The sequence below is a fragment of the Genypterus blacodes genome, unplaced genomic scaffold, assembly GCF_046128005.1.
Source record: "Genypterus blacodes isolate CSIRO-AG114 ecotype Tasmania unplaced genomic scaffold, CSIRO-AGI_Gbla_v1 ptg000030l_1, whole genome shotgun sequence".
Taxonomy (NCBI): domain Eukaryota; kingdom Metazoa; phylum Chordata; class Actinopteri; order Ophidiiformes; family Ophidiidae; genus Genypterus; species Genypterus blacodes.
The window spans coordinates 1,499,250-1,514,468 of NW_027466843.1; the positions used below are offsets into that span (position 1 = coordinate 1,499,250).

Below are 15,219 nucleotides of genomic sequence, written 5' to 3' on the forward strand. Positions count from 1 at the left end.
AGAGCTGTTGTGCTAAGCTAAATGCACCAGAATCCTAACAATTGAGAGAGAATCATGAGAGTGTCATGGGGAGCAGAAGAAGATCTGTGTGTTCATGCATGCATGCCTGTGCATGACTCTGTGCACCATATCCACTTACATTATCTGACCTAATGCACACACACTGTTACCTCTGCCTGTCAGGATATCAGCCTCATTGTCTCCCCACTGTCGTGCTCGTTTCCCACTTATCTCTCTCTCTTTCTTCCTCTTCTTACAGTGGATTATGTGACTTGGTGACCACCAGGATGCCTGGAAATCTGTAAGATGTCTACAGTAATGGAGGGAGTTTTACTTTCATCTTAAAGGCTGCGTAACAGCCAGATGCAAGCATATCAATGTCTTTGGGTGTTTCCTGAAATAGCTACTTGTACATATGTGACACACTCATACTGTTCTGTTTGCTGTAAGAATATGAAGCAGCATCTGCCATTCCTGCCTATTAGTGTAACCTTGTATTGTTGATGTATGACTCATGTAAGTATGAGAGACAATCCAACGCTATTTCTGTTTTTCCAAGCATGCATTAAGGGTCAACAGGGATCTAGCGAGGCAGGGATGAGTCTGACTTCCTGGTTCCTGGTGAGTTGCGGGGGGACGCGTCATCGTCTCCCCAGGGAGATGATCTTCGTGGGGAGGGACGACTGTGAGCTGATGCTGCAGGTACAGAAACTACACTGAGTACTTGGTCGTTCTACATCTGGTGGGATTACTGTCTGAAGATGTAGAGATTAGTGTGGATTGACTGGATTGTGTGATTTAGTCCCGCAGTGTGGACAAACAACACGCTGTCATTAACTATGAGCCAAATACTGACGAACATAAAGTGAAGGACTTGGGCAGCCTGAATGGGGTGAGTGCATATGTCATCATTACTATCATCAACAGTTACTTCAATGTCTTTTATTAAACCATATTGTAACCGACAGTTGCTGATACTTGGTGTTATAAGCTGCTTGACATTAGTGAGCAATTTCAAATAGCAAACAAAGTTCCTTTTGTTGTGTATTGGTCGTAACTACGTTCTCTTTTTGTTGCAGACATTTGTCAACGATGTCAGAATCCAGGAGCAAATCTACGTGACACTGAAAATTGATGACAAATTGAGGTTTGGATATGATATCCTTTGAATGTGGTATTTACACAATCATCTTTGGAATTCAGTGACAATGACAAGGTTAGTGCACAGACACACACTGTAACTTTATCTGCTCTTGAATGCTTTCAATGCTCACTGCGCCCTGCCTGCTGCATAATAGATGCAGCTATCAGTGCAAGGTTCTCATGTCTGCAAACAGATCATAGTGCCTTACCTTAACTTGCCTCACATACCAACCTCTTCACTGTGCTCCGAGGAGAGCTTCATGTACCCGAGGAGGCCCTCAAGGTAGGACAACACGCTGTATATGTGATGAAAACAGGAGTTGTGGGTGTGTGTGTGGTAAGGAGGGGGTAAGGATTATGTCTGACCAAAGCTGCAAAAAAGCTAGAAAGTTGTGTTTTTCTTCAGTTGCCAAAGAAAACCCTGATAGAGATGGATTTTAGTTGCAGAATGTGAAGAATTCTGCTGATTTGTGCAAAATGCTGATTTTTAAGGTCGATGAATATGCAGTTTGATCCCAGCAAACTGCCCAGGTAGTTCAAACTCAATAAGGTAGATGAAAGTTCAGCAATAGTGGAGTTAACTTAATGACAGGTGCATCCGAAAGTCGAGGAAATCTATATCCAGCAGTTATGCGTTATTGAAATTAGTTCTAACTGCTTGAATAAACAACATTCAGCTGCACCTCCATGTGGCAGTGTGAGACAGCCCTGTCCTGTATTCTCTCAACTAACAGCACGAGAAGTACAGCAGCCAGCTTCAACTGAGCCAGAGGACACCAGAGGTGGAATCATCGAGATCAGAGGTGAAACCTTCAGAGGCAACAACAACAGCAGCAGCAGCAGCAGCAGCAGCAGCAACAGCAGCAACAACAACAACAGCAGCAGCAGCAGCAGCAGCCGCAGCAGAAGCAACAGCAGCAGCAGCAGCAGCAGCAGCAGCAGCAGTGTGTGAAAGAAACACAGCCAAAGCAGCTGAGGCCAGCAGGGGGGAGGACAAGACAGCAGGTGAGAATGTCTATACGGAGGATGAAAGTTATAAGAACACACAAGCGTGTCAACAGATTTACAGTCTTCGGTCTTTGCATTTGTTCAACGTACAAAGTGTTCATGTTCCCACTGCTGCTCTCACAAGGGCCGGTGATGTTTGGTTTTGGTTCTCCATGTAAGCCTCTACAATGTCTTTTTGCCAGGGGACTTAGCTGCTTTGCACAGGGGCACCCCTCTGTACGGCCAGCCTGCCTGGTGGGGAGACGGAGACCCTGGGGAGAAAAGGAACCGGGAAAGGAGCTCAGACCGGAAGCGAGACAAAACTGGTATGTGCAGCGTTTTGCTTTTTGAGATATTCCCTTTTCGTTTCTTGCACCCTTGATGAATATATTTCTATACGCTATTGCTCATAGATGGCAAAGACACCAAGATGACCGTGGCAGCCGCAAAGAATGCCCTGCAAATGTCCTCAGGGTCTCAGGAGCCGAGCTACTTTGAGATCCCCACCAAGGAGACTCCCTCCATGGGTAAAAGCATGGGTGAGGTCCCCTCTCGAGACACAGACCCTGGTGCCTCCTCCGTTCTCGAGCCCTCCCACGGTCACGCTTCTTTCACCATTGAGTTCGACCCCGGAGCGTTGGGCAAAGTGACCGCCAAAGACCGCGCGGGGAAGACGGCCCCAGAGACCAGACCGCGTCCTAAAAGGGGTGTGGGGGAGGAGCTTAGTCCCCTTCAGACAGCCATGGTGGCCGCAGAGGTCAAAGTTGCGGATTGGCTGGCTCAGAATGAGCTGCCGTTGGCTCTCAAAGAGACGGTCGCAGAAGATGATGGAGAAAGTGTGAAGAGTGATGTGCCTGTACAACTGAAGAGCCTTAAAGGTGTGTGTGCAGCAGTTTGTAGTTTTGTTTGTGTGTGTGTGTGTGTGTGTGTGTGTGTGTGTGTAACTCTCCCTCTGTATCTCCTTTTCTACCTTGTTATTCATTATGTTCATGTCTGCACCCACTCCACCATCAGGCAGTAAGCACGAAGACGGTACACAAAGTGACTCAGAGAACGCCCTCGGAGAGCAGCGCAGGGCCGCAGCACAGGAGGAGCGCTCATGGGCACTTTGGGGCAGGTCAGCGATGAAGATCAGAGAGGGCCGTGCTAATGTACCAGAGGGTCTGTTCGCAGAGGAGGACAGTCCTGCACGCCGTCGGAAAACTTCGGCCTCCAAGATACTGGGAGTGTTCGGGGAGAAACAACGCGCCTCAGCAGCACATCAGCAGAGTGGCCGCGATGAGTGCTGTCACCATGGAGACGACTACAGTGACAGAGGGACCTATACGATCGAGATAGAGAATGGAGATCACGAAGAGGAAGAGGCGAGGAAAATGATTGACAAGGTGGGAGGGAATCTGCATGTTTGTCTACATTTCTCTCAACTACTCAACTTCTTAGTTTGTCACAGCCGTGTGTGTGTTTGTGTGTGTGTTTTAGGTGTTTGGTGTAGATCAGCAGGACTCCGTGTGTGTATCCATGGGGGTTGCTGAGCAGAGAGAGAGGCTGGTTATGTCCCAGAGGGCTGGTACAGGAGACAGAGGGAAGCACGGACACATGGAGACAGAGGTGCTTACGCTACACTCTAATGAACAGAGGTCAAAGGTCCCTCTGGTGCTGTATGCCGCCCGCTAAGAATAATCAATCTAAAACACCTTCTAACCCTATCCTTGTGATTGCTAAGACATATTACTATCTTGTATCCTTTGTATTGTCTTCTGTCCAGGTCCTGCCTGAGGAGCTGGTTGTTGGTGGTCCACGCTGGGTGTCTCAGTGGGCGACTCTAGCTGCCAGCCACATCAGGACCGACCCCGAAGGATCGGGAGGAGAGAGCCACATTATGGTCACAGAGGACAGAGGTATGCATTTTCATCAGGAGGAAAAAAAGGGAAGTGTAGAGCTTTTTGTTTGTCAAGCGTATCAAATGTAAATACACTCAGTTTAAGAGATTGAGGGACCTTAAAAATCAAGCTTCTTAAGGGACCCACACAGCCTGGCGTTTGGAGGTTTTCAAGGTCAGAGGTCAGGGGTCAGAGGTCTGAGTTATGCTGACCGTATGAAATCATCTTTGTAATATAGCTTAGATTCAGGGGAGTGAAGGAGATCGCCATCGAACCGTCGTAGCACCTACACACCCACACTTAGATTCAGTCAAAGTAAGACAACAGCTGGTGGGCTGATGTAGGGAGGTTAACAAAGACTGTAGCTGCTTGATAAGCTTTGTCTTTGAATAGCTTTTAGCTTATAAAATACAGCTGATTCTGGGCTGATTCCGCTGCTCTTCTCTTTTCACTGGAATTTTTCTTTGGTTTCTTTTTCCTTATCCCACTAGTTGCTGTGGCAGATGTCAGTCGGTGGGTTAATAATTGTTGGTGGGACCCGTATGTTATTCATTTAGTTTTTATGAATCATTGCCTGTTGGTAGACTAAATACAGGGTCAGATTCTCAAGTTTCCTCGCAGTGGAAAATTGTTAATGGATCTCCTTGCCGTCTTGCAGATGACAGAGCTTGATGAGGTTTTACTGAGGTGAGAGACAGTAACAGCCAAAAACGGTTGTGGAAATGTGAAAGTTGAATGATAGTGACTCTTTTCTCCTTCCAGCTGAAATAAGTGAGTCCAGCCACTCAACCTCCTTTACATCTACGGGCTACACGGAGCGTAAGAGGAGAACTCTACCGCAGCTGCCCGATGAGGAGCTGTCCCTGGGAAGACGGGCTCCAGGCTCGGGCCTACACTCAGATTTGGGGGAGAAACAGGACACGGAACTACAGGAGAAAGACAACAAGGAGGAGAAGAAGACCAAGGGGAGGACCGGTCACAGCGCTGGAGGTGGGGGCAGTCAGGGTGGCAGCCCCAGGCGCTCCTCGCCGAAGAAAACGCAACACAGCGGCGGCGGTGGTGGGAAAGCAGGTCATTCCGGCGGGCTGACGAAGCTCCCACCTCGTCCCATGAGCAGTGCAGAGAAGAGAATGGAGGAGGCACGAAGGAGAAAAAGGGAAGAGGAGAAAGCTAAGGAAAATAGTGGAAAACCATTGTTCAGGCAGGAGAGTTTTACTGTGGAGAAACCCAGCTCCAACGTGCCCTTTGAACTCATACCACGCATCGACGCACGCACAGGGAGTAGAACTCAGTCAAAGGAGGCTGCTATTGATAGCACCACGCTACACAAAGACTCGGATGCTGTTGCAGCCTTTTTAGAGACCACTGTTTCAGACCAAGGTGATCCGCCAAGTCAGTCCATCGAAGGTTCCATGTCACCAGAGTCAGACGTGGACACAACCAGTACGATAAGCCAGGCCGATGGCGGGAGGAAAGTTGTCCAGAAACGCCGCATCCTTGCAGGACAGCACAAGGAACGCACAATGGTTTGCTCGTCTGGCAAAGGTCCTGCTGGGGGCAGAGAGACGCAGGATAGGAGGGTCAAAACCAGACCGCCTCCTCAGCAAACAAGCCGACCCTGGACTTCTCTGGACCTCACTGATGATGACGTTAACTCTAACTCTCTCCTCTCAGACTCCCAACCCACTTCCACACAGGAATCCAGAGGCTCACATGCCAGAGCCCAGACAGGGAACACGACAGTGGGAGCCAGCACCAAGTCAAGCCGGGCTAAGATCACCCAGCCCTCTGTAGCCACCTCTGGCCCCGCGAAAACCAATGTTGCCAGGCCAAGGCCTACCCGGGCGTCCCTGCTGAGAAGAGCTAGGTTGGGGGACTCGTCAGACACCGAGCCTGCTGATATGGATCGGATGTCAGTAGCCTCTGAGGCCTCCACTGCTAGCTCCACTTCTAGGACAGGGCTGGCACGAAGGGGAATGTCCAGGATCGAGCTTCTTGCAAAACCTAGAAGGACAAGAGTGGGCTCCCCTTCAGCCCAGAGCGACTCAGAGGCCACTGTGACACGACGAGGCATGGGGGCTCGGAGTGCGGCTGCTGATTATGCCATCAGACAAGGACTGAGAGGATCCAGCGTGACGTCTGCGGCTGGACCCAGAGCGAGAGCCAACAGCGCCTCCAAGCTGCCTGACAAAAACAAAGGCCCTTCCTCCTACGGACACGTCCCACCTGCATGTAAATATCCTCAAATCACATCATGTTCCTTAAATCTTACCTATTCTTCTCGCTCTAATGTTCAATTGTAGTGCAAATGTTTCACTTCTGAACCAAACTACCATTCTCTCCTAACCTTAGCGGGTTCAAAGTGGCGGCGCGTGCCAGTGGAGTATGCTTCCACCTCAGAGGACGAGTACGGATCGAACCGCCACACATCCAAGCATCAGGCGCGACCATTTAATTCAACTCGGGTCGCCCAGCTTGGAGGTTCAGCCCCCGCCACTCCTAATCCTGCAGGCCTGGGTGGCCTGAGGCAGCACTCCAGGGAGCAGGATGAGTATATGAGAGACTGGACAGCACACAGCGAGGAAATAGCCAGGTACATGCAGTAGGTAGGAGGTTCACGCTAAGAGAGAAAAGGGGATGAACAGATGGTGATGTCATGTCTGTATCTGTGGCAGGATTAGCCAAGACCTTGCTAAAGACCTCGCCATGCTCGCCAGAGAGATTCACGATGTGGCAGGAGAAATCGACTCAGTCAGTCCTGCAGCCACCGACCCTGGAGCTCAGGTAGGATCAGCACGTTACGCAATATCAGCAAAACCACAGCAAAAGTTCACTATTGAACAACAAAGTATCCAATTTTTTGCTCAATATTACAAAGATTCCTGTTGCAGTCGAATGAAAAAGGGCCTGATGACATTATATTCTTCTTGTGTGCATCTCTATGCTGCTGTAGTTGGAGGAGCGTGTCTTTGATGACAGCTTCGAGTTGGGGGGTCACTCCACAGGAACCAACGGGAGGTCCGTGGAGCTCCGACCCCGTGGCTCCAACGGACAAGGGTCCCGCTCCATTCGACGGCAGACATGGAATCGAGATGATGTAAGTTGGTGCGCTCTGATTGTGGCGAATGATAATAATACTTATAATGATAATGGAAACTGCATGATCAGAGCATAACTAATTTACCATCACTGAATTGTGATGCAAAAGATCCAACAGATTTTCAGACGTGACTGCAGTCAGCAATGTGATGTGCCACTAGAGGGTGCTGTTTAGCAGAACAGTGCAGGGCAAATATGCTTCCCTCTATAAAAACAACAACTACTTCGGCCAAACCAATTGCAATTAATACTACTCTTAATGTCTGTGTTTGTGTAATAGACTTGGCTGGATGATTTTAAACAACACTTTTATTGACTCACAGTCTTAACTTTTTTGTTGTTTTTTTAAGTTTCGCAATTAAAACATTTCTTAACGATGAAACAATGTCTTTTTATGACTCTTTATGGCTTTCTTATTTTTAATGTGCATCTGTGCAAGCCACTGTTTTATTACCACGGATTTCAACCCTCTCCTTTTGAGGGACTACAGATGATAATTAGCAGCTCTTTCTCGTGTAATCTAGCCACAGTTTATTGTCCCTGCTAAAGAAAGTAAAATGTTATTCTTCTTCTTCTTCATGTCACCCTGTGTAGGCTGTTCTTGACAGTTTACTGCTTGTATCAGTGAGTCAACTCTCCACCAGGATACGCCTGTGTGTTGACAAAACAGCCAGCAAAATCAGGTGAGCATCATGCTACTTCACTTCATCATCAAAATGCATGAATGTTATTGTGATGAAGGAATGTTACTGCAATTTTGTTTTGTAACCATAAATGATTGTTCAGAAAAAGCACAGCTGCAGGGTAGGACTGCCAAATAAAAGTTCTGTTGAAAGTTGCATGAAGTTGGGCCAATTAGCAGAATTTGAGTGGCACATCTAAAGGTCCAAACTGATAGCAGCTCACTTCTCCCACCACTGACTGTGCTCGACACACCTTAATGAAATCACTTTCTCAGTCATCTGTCTGTGTTTGGCTGTTTTTGAAATTCTTTGATCTCCAGGATTCTTTTCAAGGATAAAGACCGAAAATGGGACGAGATTGAGACCAAACTGCAGGCAGAATATGATTCCTTACTACTCAAGAGCTCCAGCATGGTGAGGAACCCATTTCATATCTTATCTTGAACACACATCTACTATTGATAACTTTTAATGGCTAATGCAGTTGACACAATTTTGGAAAGGTCAAAAGGTGAGAGAGATGACAGACTTTGTCGATTTATATCCCTCTGAAAGTTAAACTCTTATGTAACTACATTTGAAACCCTGGAATCTCTGGGAAGTCTTAATCAGTATAATGTTTATTTTTGGCAGCCTCTTGGCATAAATGAATACAAAATGTTGCCAGCAATGAAATATTTTGCCTTTGATTACACCAGTAATTCATTAGCATTTCATGGGATCAATGCTATTCAGTCTCTGTTTTCTAGTTTCAGTCTCTCTCTCTGTAGTCCTGCAAACTACCTCATATCTGATTTACTGAGGTAATCGCCGAGAGTGCTGATATTTCAGTATTATGGCAGTCTGGTGGATTAAATAAAGGTACTTTGGTGCGGTACTAGTGATGCCCATGCCATTTAGATCCCTGAATGCCAACTCCAATTTGAGAGAGGACACCAGATGTGGTTGATTTGTTGGAGGGGAAAAATTTACGAGCTGTTGCCGCAGGTGCAAAAGAAATAGTGCCTCTCTCAGGGGTAAGGTCATAAATTCAGCCTTTAACTAAGTCTCACCTTAAGTAACCTCTATACAAAATCCACTCTATCCACTGCACAGTTAACAATATTACTCGTAAATTACTGGATCATAGATATCTGAGTTTACACGACTTGTTCTTGTCCTTCATTTTATTAATGTTCCCTGACAGGAGATTTCCACTATTATGCAAGACCTGAAGAGAGTGGAAAGACAACTACTTGGTATGGATCTCTTTTATGTCGTTTAGTATTTAGATAAACCCCTAATAATAAGTTGTGACCAGTATGAGAGTCAAGTTTAACTTGTGTTAAAATTCAAGATGAGTTAATTAGACTTTGATTCTGCTCCAATCTGACAGCCATAGATATGATGGTGGACCCAGATGGTACCCTGGATGCCATTTCCAACCTGGGCCTGACCAGCCCTCTTCTGGCTGAGAAGAAGATGAGTCCAGGGGCTCAGCAGGGGGCGACGGCGCTGCCCCCTAACGTAGACGCTTCCTCCAGCTCCCTCTCAGCTCCCAGGCCTGAGGGAACCTCTGCTGAACCCTGTGGACCTTTAGAAAATGCAGAGGTGGCAGAGCGAGATGCAGGGCCACGTGTAAATAGCAACCTCAACCTGAGTGGGGATCAAAGCTCTAGATCCTACAAGTGACAAATTAGGGGAGACGGTTCAGAAATCAGCCCTTATGTGGACGCATCCGAAAGAGCGAAAGAGGAAATCTAATATATGATTTTATTGAGGAGCCAAAGGAAGGAAAGTGCCGCCCTTTTCATGGGAAAGCCTGACTGCCCTGTTTATCAATCAGACGGAATCATGTTCAGAAAAGAAGATCGATAGTTTGTTAACATCATCCCTATCAAAATGGCAGCAGATACCTGGTGCGTCAGATACAGTATATGGAAGATATGAGATGTTCGATATATGGAACCACCTAAGTATTATAAATCTGTTGGTTTATAAAGGAGTCATGATATAATGTTTTGTAACTCGTCTGTGTTTTTATGTTCAGTACATCATTATGCATTATTCTTGAACCATGTGAAAAATGTTTCAAGACATTATTAATTTTTTCCAATTTAGGATTTTGTATTGCTTTTTTCAGAGCATCTCTGACTTTTGTTGCCATTTCCGTTCAGGCTGAGATGTTTGCCAATCAGCTGACTTAAGTCACTGAAGACCAAGTGTGTTCTTCTATCCTGCCATAAAAAATAATTATTTGTTTAAAAAGAACAACTGCATTTCTTACGCTTGTATCAGTAATGATTTTTCCAAAATAAAAGAGGCCACATTACATATCTGTTTGACCTGGGTATGTACAGTATATAGCTGTGTAAATGTTTATGATAGTTCGAACGGAAAACTCCCCTTCATGCCTTTGTTTCCCTGTGGCACTGAAACTAGCATATCAAAGATAACCATTGTGTGTTTATAGAACCTAATGAAATGTAGCTCCCAGAAAGATGTTCCTCTTTGTCACAAGTGCCCTGGACCAATCATTACAGTTGGAGATCATAGATGCATCAGCATGGAGAAGGGAGTGGAGGGAAAGGAAATCTGTTTCTTTGCACATTTCAAAGTGGATATAAGTTATTTTTCCTTACTGAGTGACCAGGAGAAGACTTGCCCCTATGAATACAGGCTTCTTTTATAATTAACATGTTGATGTCCTCAACCAAAATCAAAGCAGGGTTAAAAGCCGATCGCCTGTGGAGGGATAGTTTATTAAATGGTTTTCTATGTTTGACGCAGCTTAGTCAGGGGCTACCACTTTACTCCTGCAACTGTATTTTATTGTCCTTCATTCCGTTGCTTCAATTCCATTTAGAATTGAAGCAACGGAATGAAGGACAATGTAATGACTGGGATCTTTCCAATGTCTTGCCTCATACCAATGTTTACACATGAATGTAACCTGATCGGAACTGTTGGAGAAATTTTAGCCAAAACTTTAATAGAGACAGATAATAGCATTTTGTGCTCAGCTCTTCCTGTACTTTTTGTTTGAATGTTTTGTATGCCCTTTTTCTTTGTAATGTTCAGTTAAATGTCTTTGCAGATGACTATGTATTGTTTGTCTCGTTTCCAATAAAACGCATGATAATCATGAGCTACTTTGTTCATATCATTCACATAAATGTGGTGCTGCGATGATTTTTCAATGCTACACTGACAAGAAAGTGAGATGCAGTAGAGAAGACACAGTATGTTCATAATTCATATTTCAAAAAAATTTGGAGAGCTTAGACTTCCATTTGACTTTCCGTTTCATCCATTTCATTGCCCCAGAAAATCCTCTGTGCTGTCAGCATGGAAAGCTGTAACCTTCCAGATCCTTCCACCACATTGCAGCCTGATTCCCTGTCTGGCCTCTTCCTCCCACTGCAGAATCAAGCACAGAGGACATACTGGGTTTTAGTAGCCACAGCGACAGAGACACTGTACAACTAATTGTATGTCTCCAGATATTCTGCTCCAGTTCCTTAATCCTTAAAGCTGTGTCAGGGTTTTTCTCCCTGGTGAACATTTAGAAGGGCTGCTGGTGCACATCAGCCCTTCTGCAGGTGTTCACAACTGTGTGGCTGAATTGTTCTTAATTAGTTTTCTTGAGTTCTGGTTCCCTGTAGGCTTTGTTCCAGTGCTAAACTATCTGCATTTACTCCAAGACAATAAAATATTCATGTCCTTGTTCTTTTCATTTCACTCTTGGGTGTCAGTCTGAACCTCTTTAAATGTAAAAATGAAACTAATGTGTTTATTCCTTTCATGTGGTCTTGCAAAATATGAAAAGTACAAATATAAAAAAATATATTTCCCAAGCGCCACCCAGCATGGAAAGCATCCAGCGGTGTAATTTGAGCTGCCACTGATGATTTAGCACCAACCAGCAATGCAGTGGAAAAGGATGTATGATATGCACAGCGTGTGGCTGCACAGAATAAGGAGCCTTTACATACTTCATACCTCCTCATAGATGGGCTATCAGTGTTCATGGGACTTGAGGTAAAGAAAGGAAAGACAAAAAATTGCATTGTCAGCAGTTCCAGTAATTCACTGTACCGTAGAGCAGAGTTAGTGTCTGGTAAAGGCACTGGCATGAAAACTTACATATCATTTCAAATAACAACACCAATCACCAGTATTTTCTCAAATGTCCAGAAAAGCCTGAATGAATCAGTGTACGTCTTTAAACTCACCTCTGCTAGTATTGATACAGTGACCACAGAGGTATCTAGGATTGAATCAGATCAATGCAAAGTCAATGCTACAGCCCCTTGTTGTATCCATAATGTTAATTTTGGCTATAAAGTCCCATTGTGTGTGTTTGCCCCATTGACAGCAGGCATGTGGTGTCTTCTTAGCCTTGCTCGGAGGGTTTTAAAGGTTGCGGCTACTTCAGGGTGTTTTTTGTCTGTCCTGTGAGAAGTCTTTATGTGAGGTGCAAATGTGCGAAAAATTAGATTTCATACATTTGTGTGTGCGGGTGTGTCTTCATGCCTAGGAGTCTTATTGCATGTCCATACTTTTCTCAATCAAATTACTCCTCTACACTGCCACTCCCTGACTTGCCCACTGCAGCAGCTCCTGTTGCATCTCCACCCCGTCCAGAAGCCCACCCACCCGTGGTCTGCCCCTCCCATAATGCTCGGGATACCCTACACACACACACACACACACCCCACACAAGGATTGTGAGTGAGTGAGTGAGTGAGAAGCCACTGGTGCTCCGGCCAAACAGATGGGATGGATACTGTAGCTCAGGGGCACAGCGTTATTAAGCCAGAGACAAACAATGGCTGATTCAGCAACTGGTTGATAGACAGATAAGAAAAGAGGGAAGATTGGAGTGACAGTATCTGTGTGTGTTTGGTTGTGTGCCTCTGTGTGTGTGTGTGTATATTCCAGTGTGAGCAGGTACACTGGTATTGGAATGGAAATGTCAGATCTTTCCAGGTCGAGGGGGCAATGTGATGGTCCCATGCCTTATGTGTCCCACATGAAAAGCAGCATCCACGGTGCTGCCCAGCAACAGGGATACTCTGCATCCATCTGGCTCAAACACAAAGAGAAGCTGGAAAAGGTGAGCCAACTTCAAACAAGCTCTCACACATCACTAATTCCATTTACTAATATAAAAAACAAACGGGCAAAGTTAAATGTTGGCAATCACTACAAATGTCTTTAGTTTAAAATTCTGTCAGGGATGAGTTTCCTCAGCTTCCTGTTGTTGAAAAGTGAATCTAAAAGACGCTGCTGAACACGTGCATTGTCCAACATGCAATATGCCACAGGAGCCAGAGAAAGGCTTTTGCTTTGTGTGCTGGAAGCTGCTTGAGTTTGCATGCCTGTGGTGCCTCAGCCTGGACACTGGGGAATTGCAGCTGGACAACAGTGCCTTTTGAGCTCTGTTGCCTCCAATGAGAATTGATTTCCACGTTTCCTGCCACATTAGCCAGTAAGCTCACAGATGCTGTCAAACACAAACACACACATTTTAAGTGCATTTCCTACCTGAAATGACTCATTCTGTCAAATATTTCCAGATTTCAAATCTTTCCGAGCCTCATTATGCTTTATTCATTGCAATCAACTTTTCCCTTCACTTAATTATTAGGAGCTTGTTGTGTTTATCAGTTTCTTTGAGTGGGCTGTGTTTAAATACTTCAATGTGAGGATAATAATTATTGATTGCAAGATTATCCACTCATTATCAATCCCAATCCATGGAAGACTTCACTCCCCCTTCCTTCCTCTCATCGCCTGTGTGGTCCCATCACTTATCACTATTTGGCTGTCCAGTCTGCACTGGTAGACACAGAGCTCTGCTGAAGACACACACTCATTAATGGAATTATTTGGACCAGTCAAACTAACTGGATCATTTTTAGTGCTGTGTTTGTCCCCCTCCACAGTCCCATTGCTCTCTCTGCTGGCACATAGCCGAGCTGTCTCCAGTGGCATTCTGCCCAGCCAGCCATCACTCAGCACATATCACCCAGGCCATGAAACTATGGCACTAAAGCCGTCCCCTGTTCAACTGTGAACCTGCTGCTGCTGGGTTAAGGTGAAGGTGAAACGTGTAGTATCACTGTCACCTAGTCCATTAACGATCCTTCACAGGTACTTAAAGAGTACAGAGTGTGCTTGAGACAAGATTGGGAGAAAAGTAAATAACAGAAACAGTCAAAGCAAAACAAAATGACCCCGAATTTCTGCATAAATTAGTCATCAAATGTGGCCTGATATTAATCTAAGTCTTAATAAAAGACAAACACACTGCTTAAATTAAGGATACAGTAATTTTTATACTTTTATACTTGCTCGTTATACTGTCTGATTGAAACAAATAGAAGTGGAAGTTACCAGAAGAATTGTAGGGATGAGCAATACTGTTTTGTAAAGAGAGTTAATGTAGGCCGACATGAGAGAATGCAGACAGACCCAAGGAATCAGGCCAGCCTGACGTCAAAATTCAAAAGATTCTTCCCTGTATTACGTCCAGCACGCCCACCAAGTTACATGAAAATTGGTAAGTAGCTTTTCATCCTGCTGATGGATAATACAAACAATGTGTCAAACATTGTGGCCCATAGGCACATCGTCAGTCTTGTGTAGAAGTATGGAGTTGTACACTATGAGATACCAATACCAGGCATGAACTTGAAAGGCTGGAGTGACCTCTCAACTGCACCCTGATGCAGACAGTGTTGTTTGGAAAGTGTAATGATCAAAGAGAATTATAATGTGCACCTGCATCAGCTGAACGATGAAAGAGGGATTTCATAGAAAGGTATTGACTTCACGCTGTATATATGGTAAATTTCATGGCAGTGACGCTGCAGTTGGTAGACTGATGATGTCAACAGTTTTCTGGCATGACCTTGGCTGGCCGTGAGTGAGGTGGATGTATCGGGGCATGTTGCTCAGCTGAAATTTGCCCTGTGGTTCTGTCTCAGCGTTGACACGAGCTGTAGACCTGTGCTGACAATGTTGAAGGTAACAGTGAAAATCCTCCTGTCACTCCTGCCTTTTATCCGCACGTGCATGAGTTTGTTTCCCGTGTGTGCAGCTTTGAGAACGTTCACCTCTCCTGGGAAGTGCCTCCAATCTTACTTTCCTGTCCCGACCCCCCACCTCCTCTCGCTCTGACAGGGTGACGTGCAGAGGGCACCTGCCCCTGACACACACAGCAGGTTTCACTGCTCTGACTTTGTTCTACTTTACAACATCTCTCTCTGGGCTCCAGAATATTGGAGCAATAGCTAATACACATTTCTTGCCTTTCATTTACCTCTCTCTCTCTTCTTCCTATAGTATTTCACTAATAAACAAATCAGCAGCTTGTCTTCAGTCAGCAGCAGCACATGCTGGCTATATTCACCTGTGAGGAGGAACACTGGAGCAAAGAA

The 15,219-nt window shown here is 45.4% G+C and overlaps 1 protein-coding gene across 1 annotated transcript; it reads left to right on the top strand.

The window, feature by feature from the left end:
• The first annotated feature begins 597 nt into the window (after nucleotides 1-597).
• cep170ab (centrosomal protein 170Ab) lies at nucleotides 598-9,463 on the top strand. The gene is made up of 19 exons (XM_076145698.1): nucleotides 598-702; nucleotides 803-892; nucleotides 1,080-1,158; nucleotides 1,368-1,426; nucleotides 1,878-1,960; nucleotides 2,069-2,148; nucleotides 2,334-2,456; nucleotides 2,553-3,008; nucleotides 3,145-3,515; nucleotides 3,610-3,738; nucleotides 3,896-4,028; nucleotides 4,773-6,242; nucleotides 6,363-6,603; nucleotides 6,686-6,794; nucleotides 6,964-7,107; nucleotides 7,704-7,792; nucleotides 8,113-8,206; nucleotides 8,979-9,030; nucleotides 9,168-9,463. Exons 1-19 carry the CDS (start codon nucleotides 598-600, stop codon nucleotides 9,461-9,463), a joined length of 4,203 nt encoding a protein of 1,400 aa, XP_076001813.1.
• The last annotated feature ends 5,756 nt before the right edge of the window (nucleotides 9,464-15,219 follow it).

What these genes read in the sequence shown, in the direction of transcription:
- cep170ab (XM_076145698.1), top strand. Translation starts at nt 598, where the DNA reads ATGAGTCTGACTTCCTGGTTCCTGGTGAGTTGCGGGGGGACGCGTCAT. An exon ending in CCACCGACCCTGGAGCTCAG is followed by an intron (nt 6,795 to 6,963) that starts GTAGGATCAGCA and finishes ATGCTGCTGTAG; the next exon opens with TTGGAGGAGCGTGTCTTTGA. An exon ending in TACTCAAGAGCTCCAGCATG is followed by an intron (nt 8,207 to 8,978) that starts GTGAGGAACCCA and finishes GTTCCCTGACAG; the next exon opens with GAGATTTCCACTATTATGCA.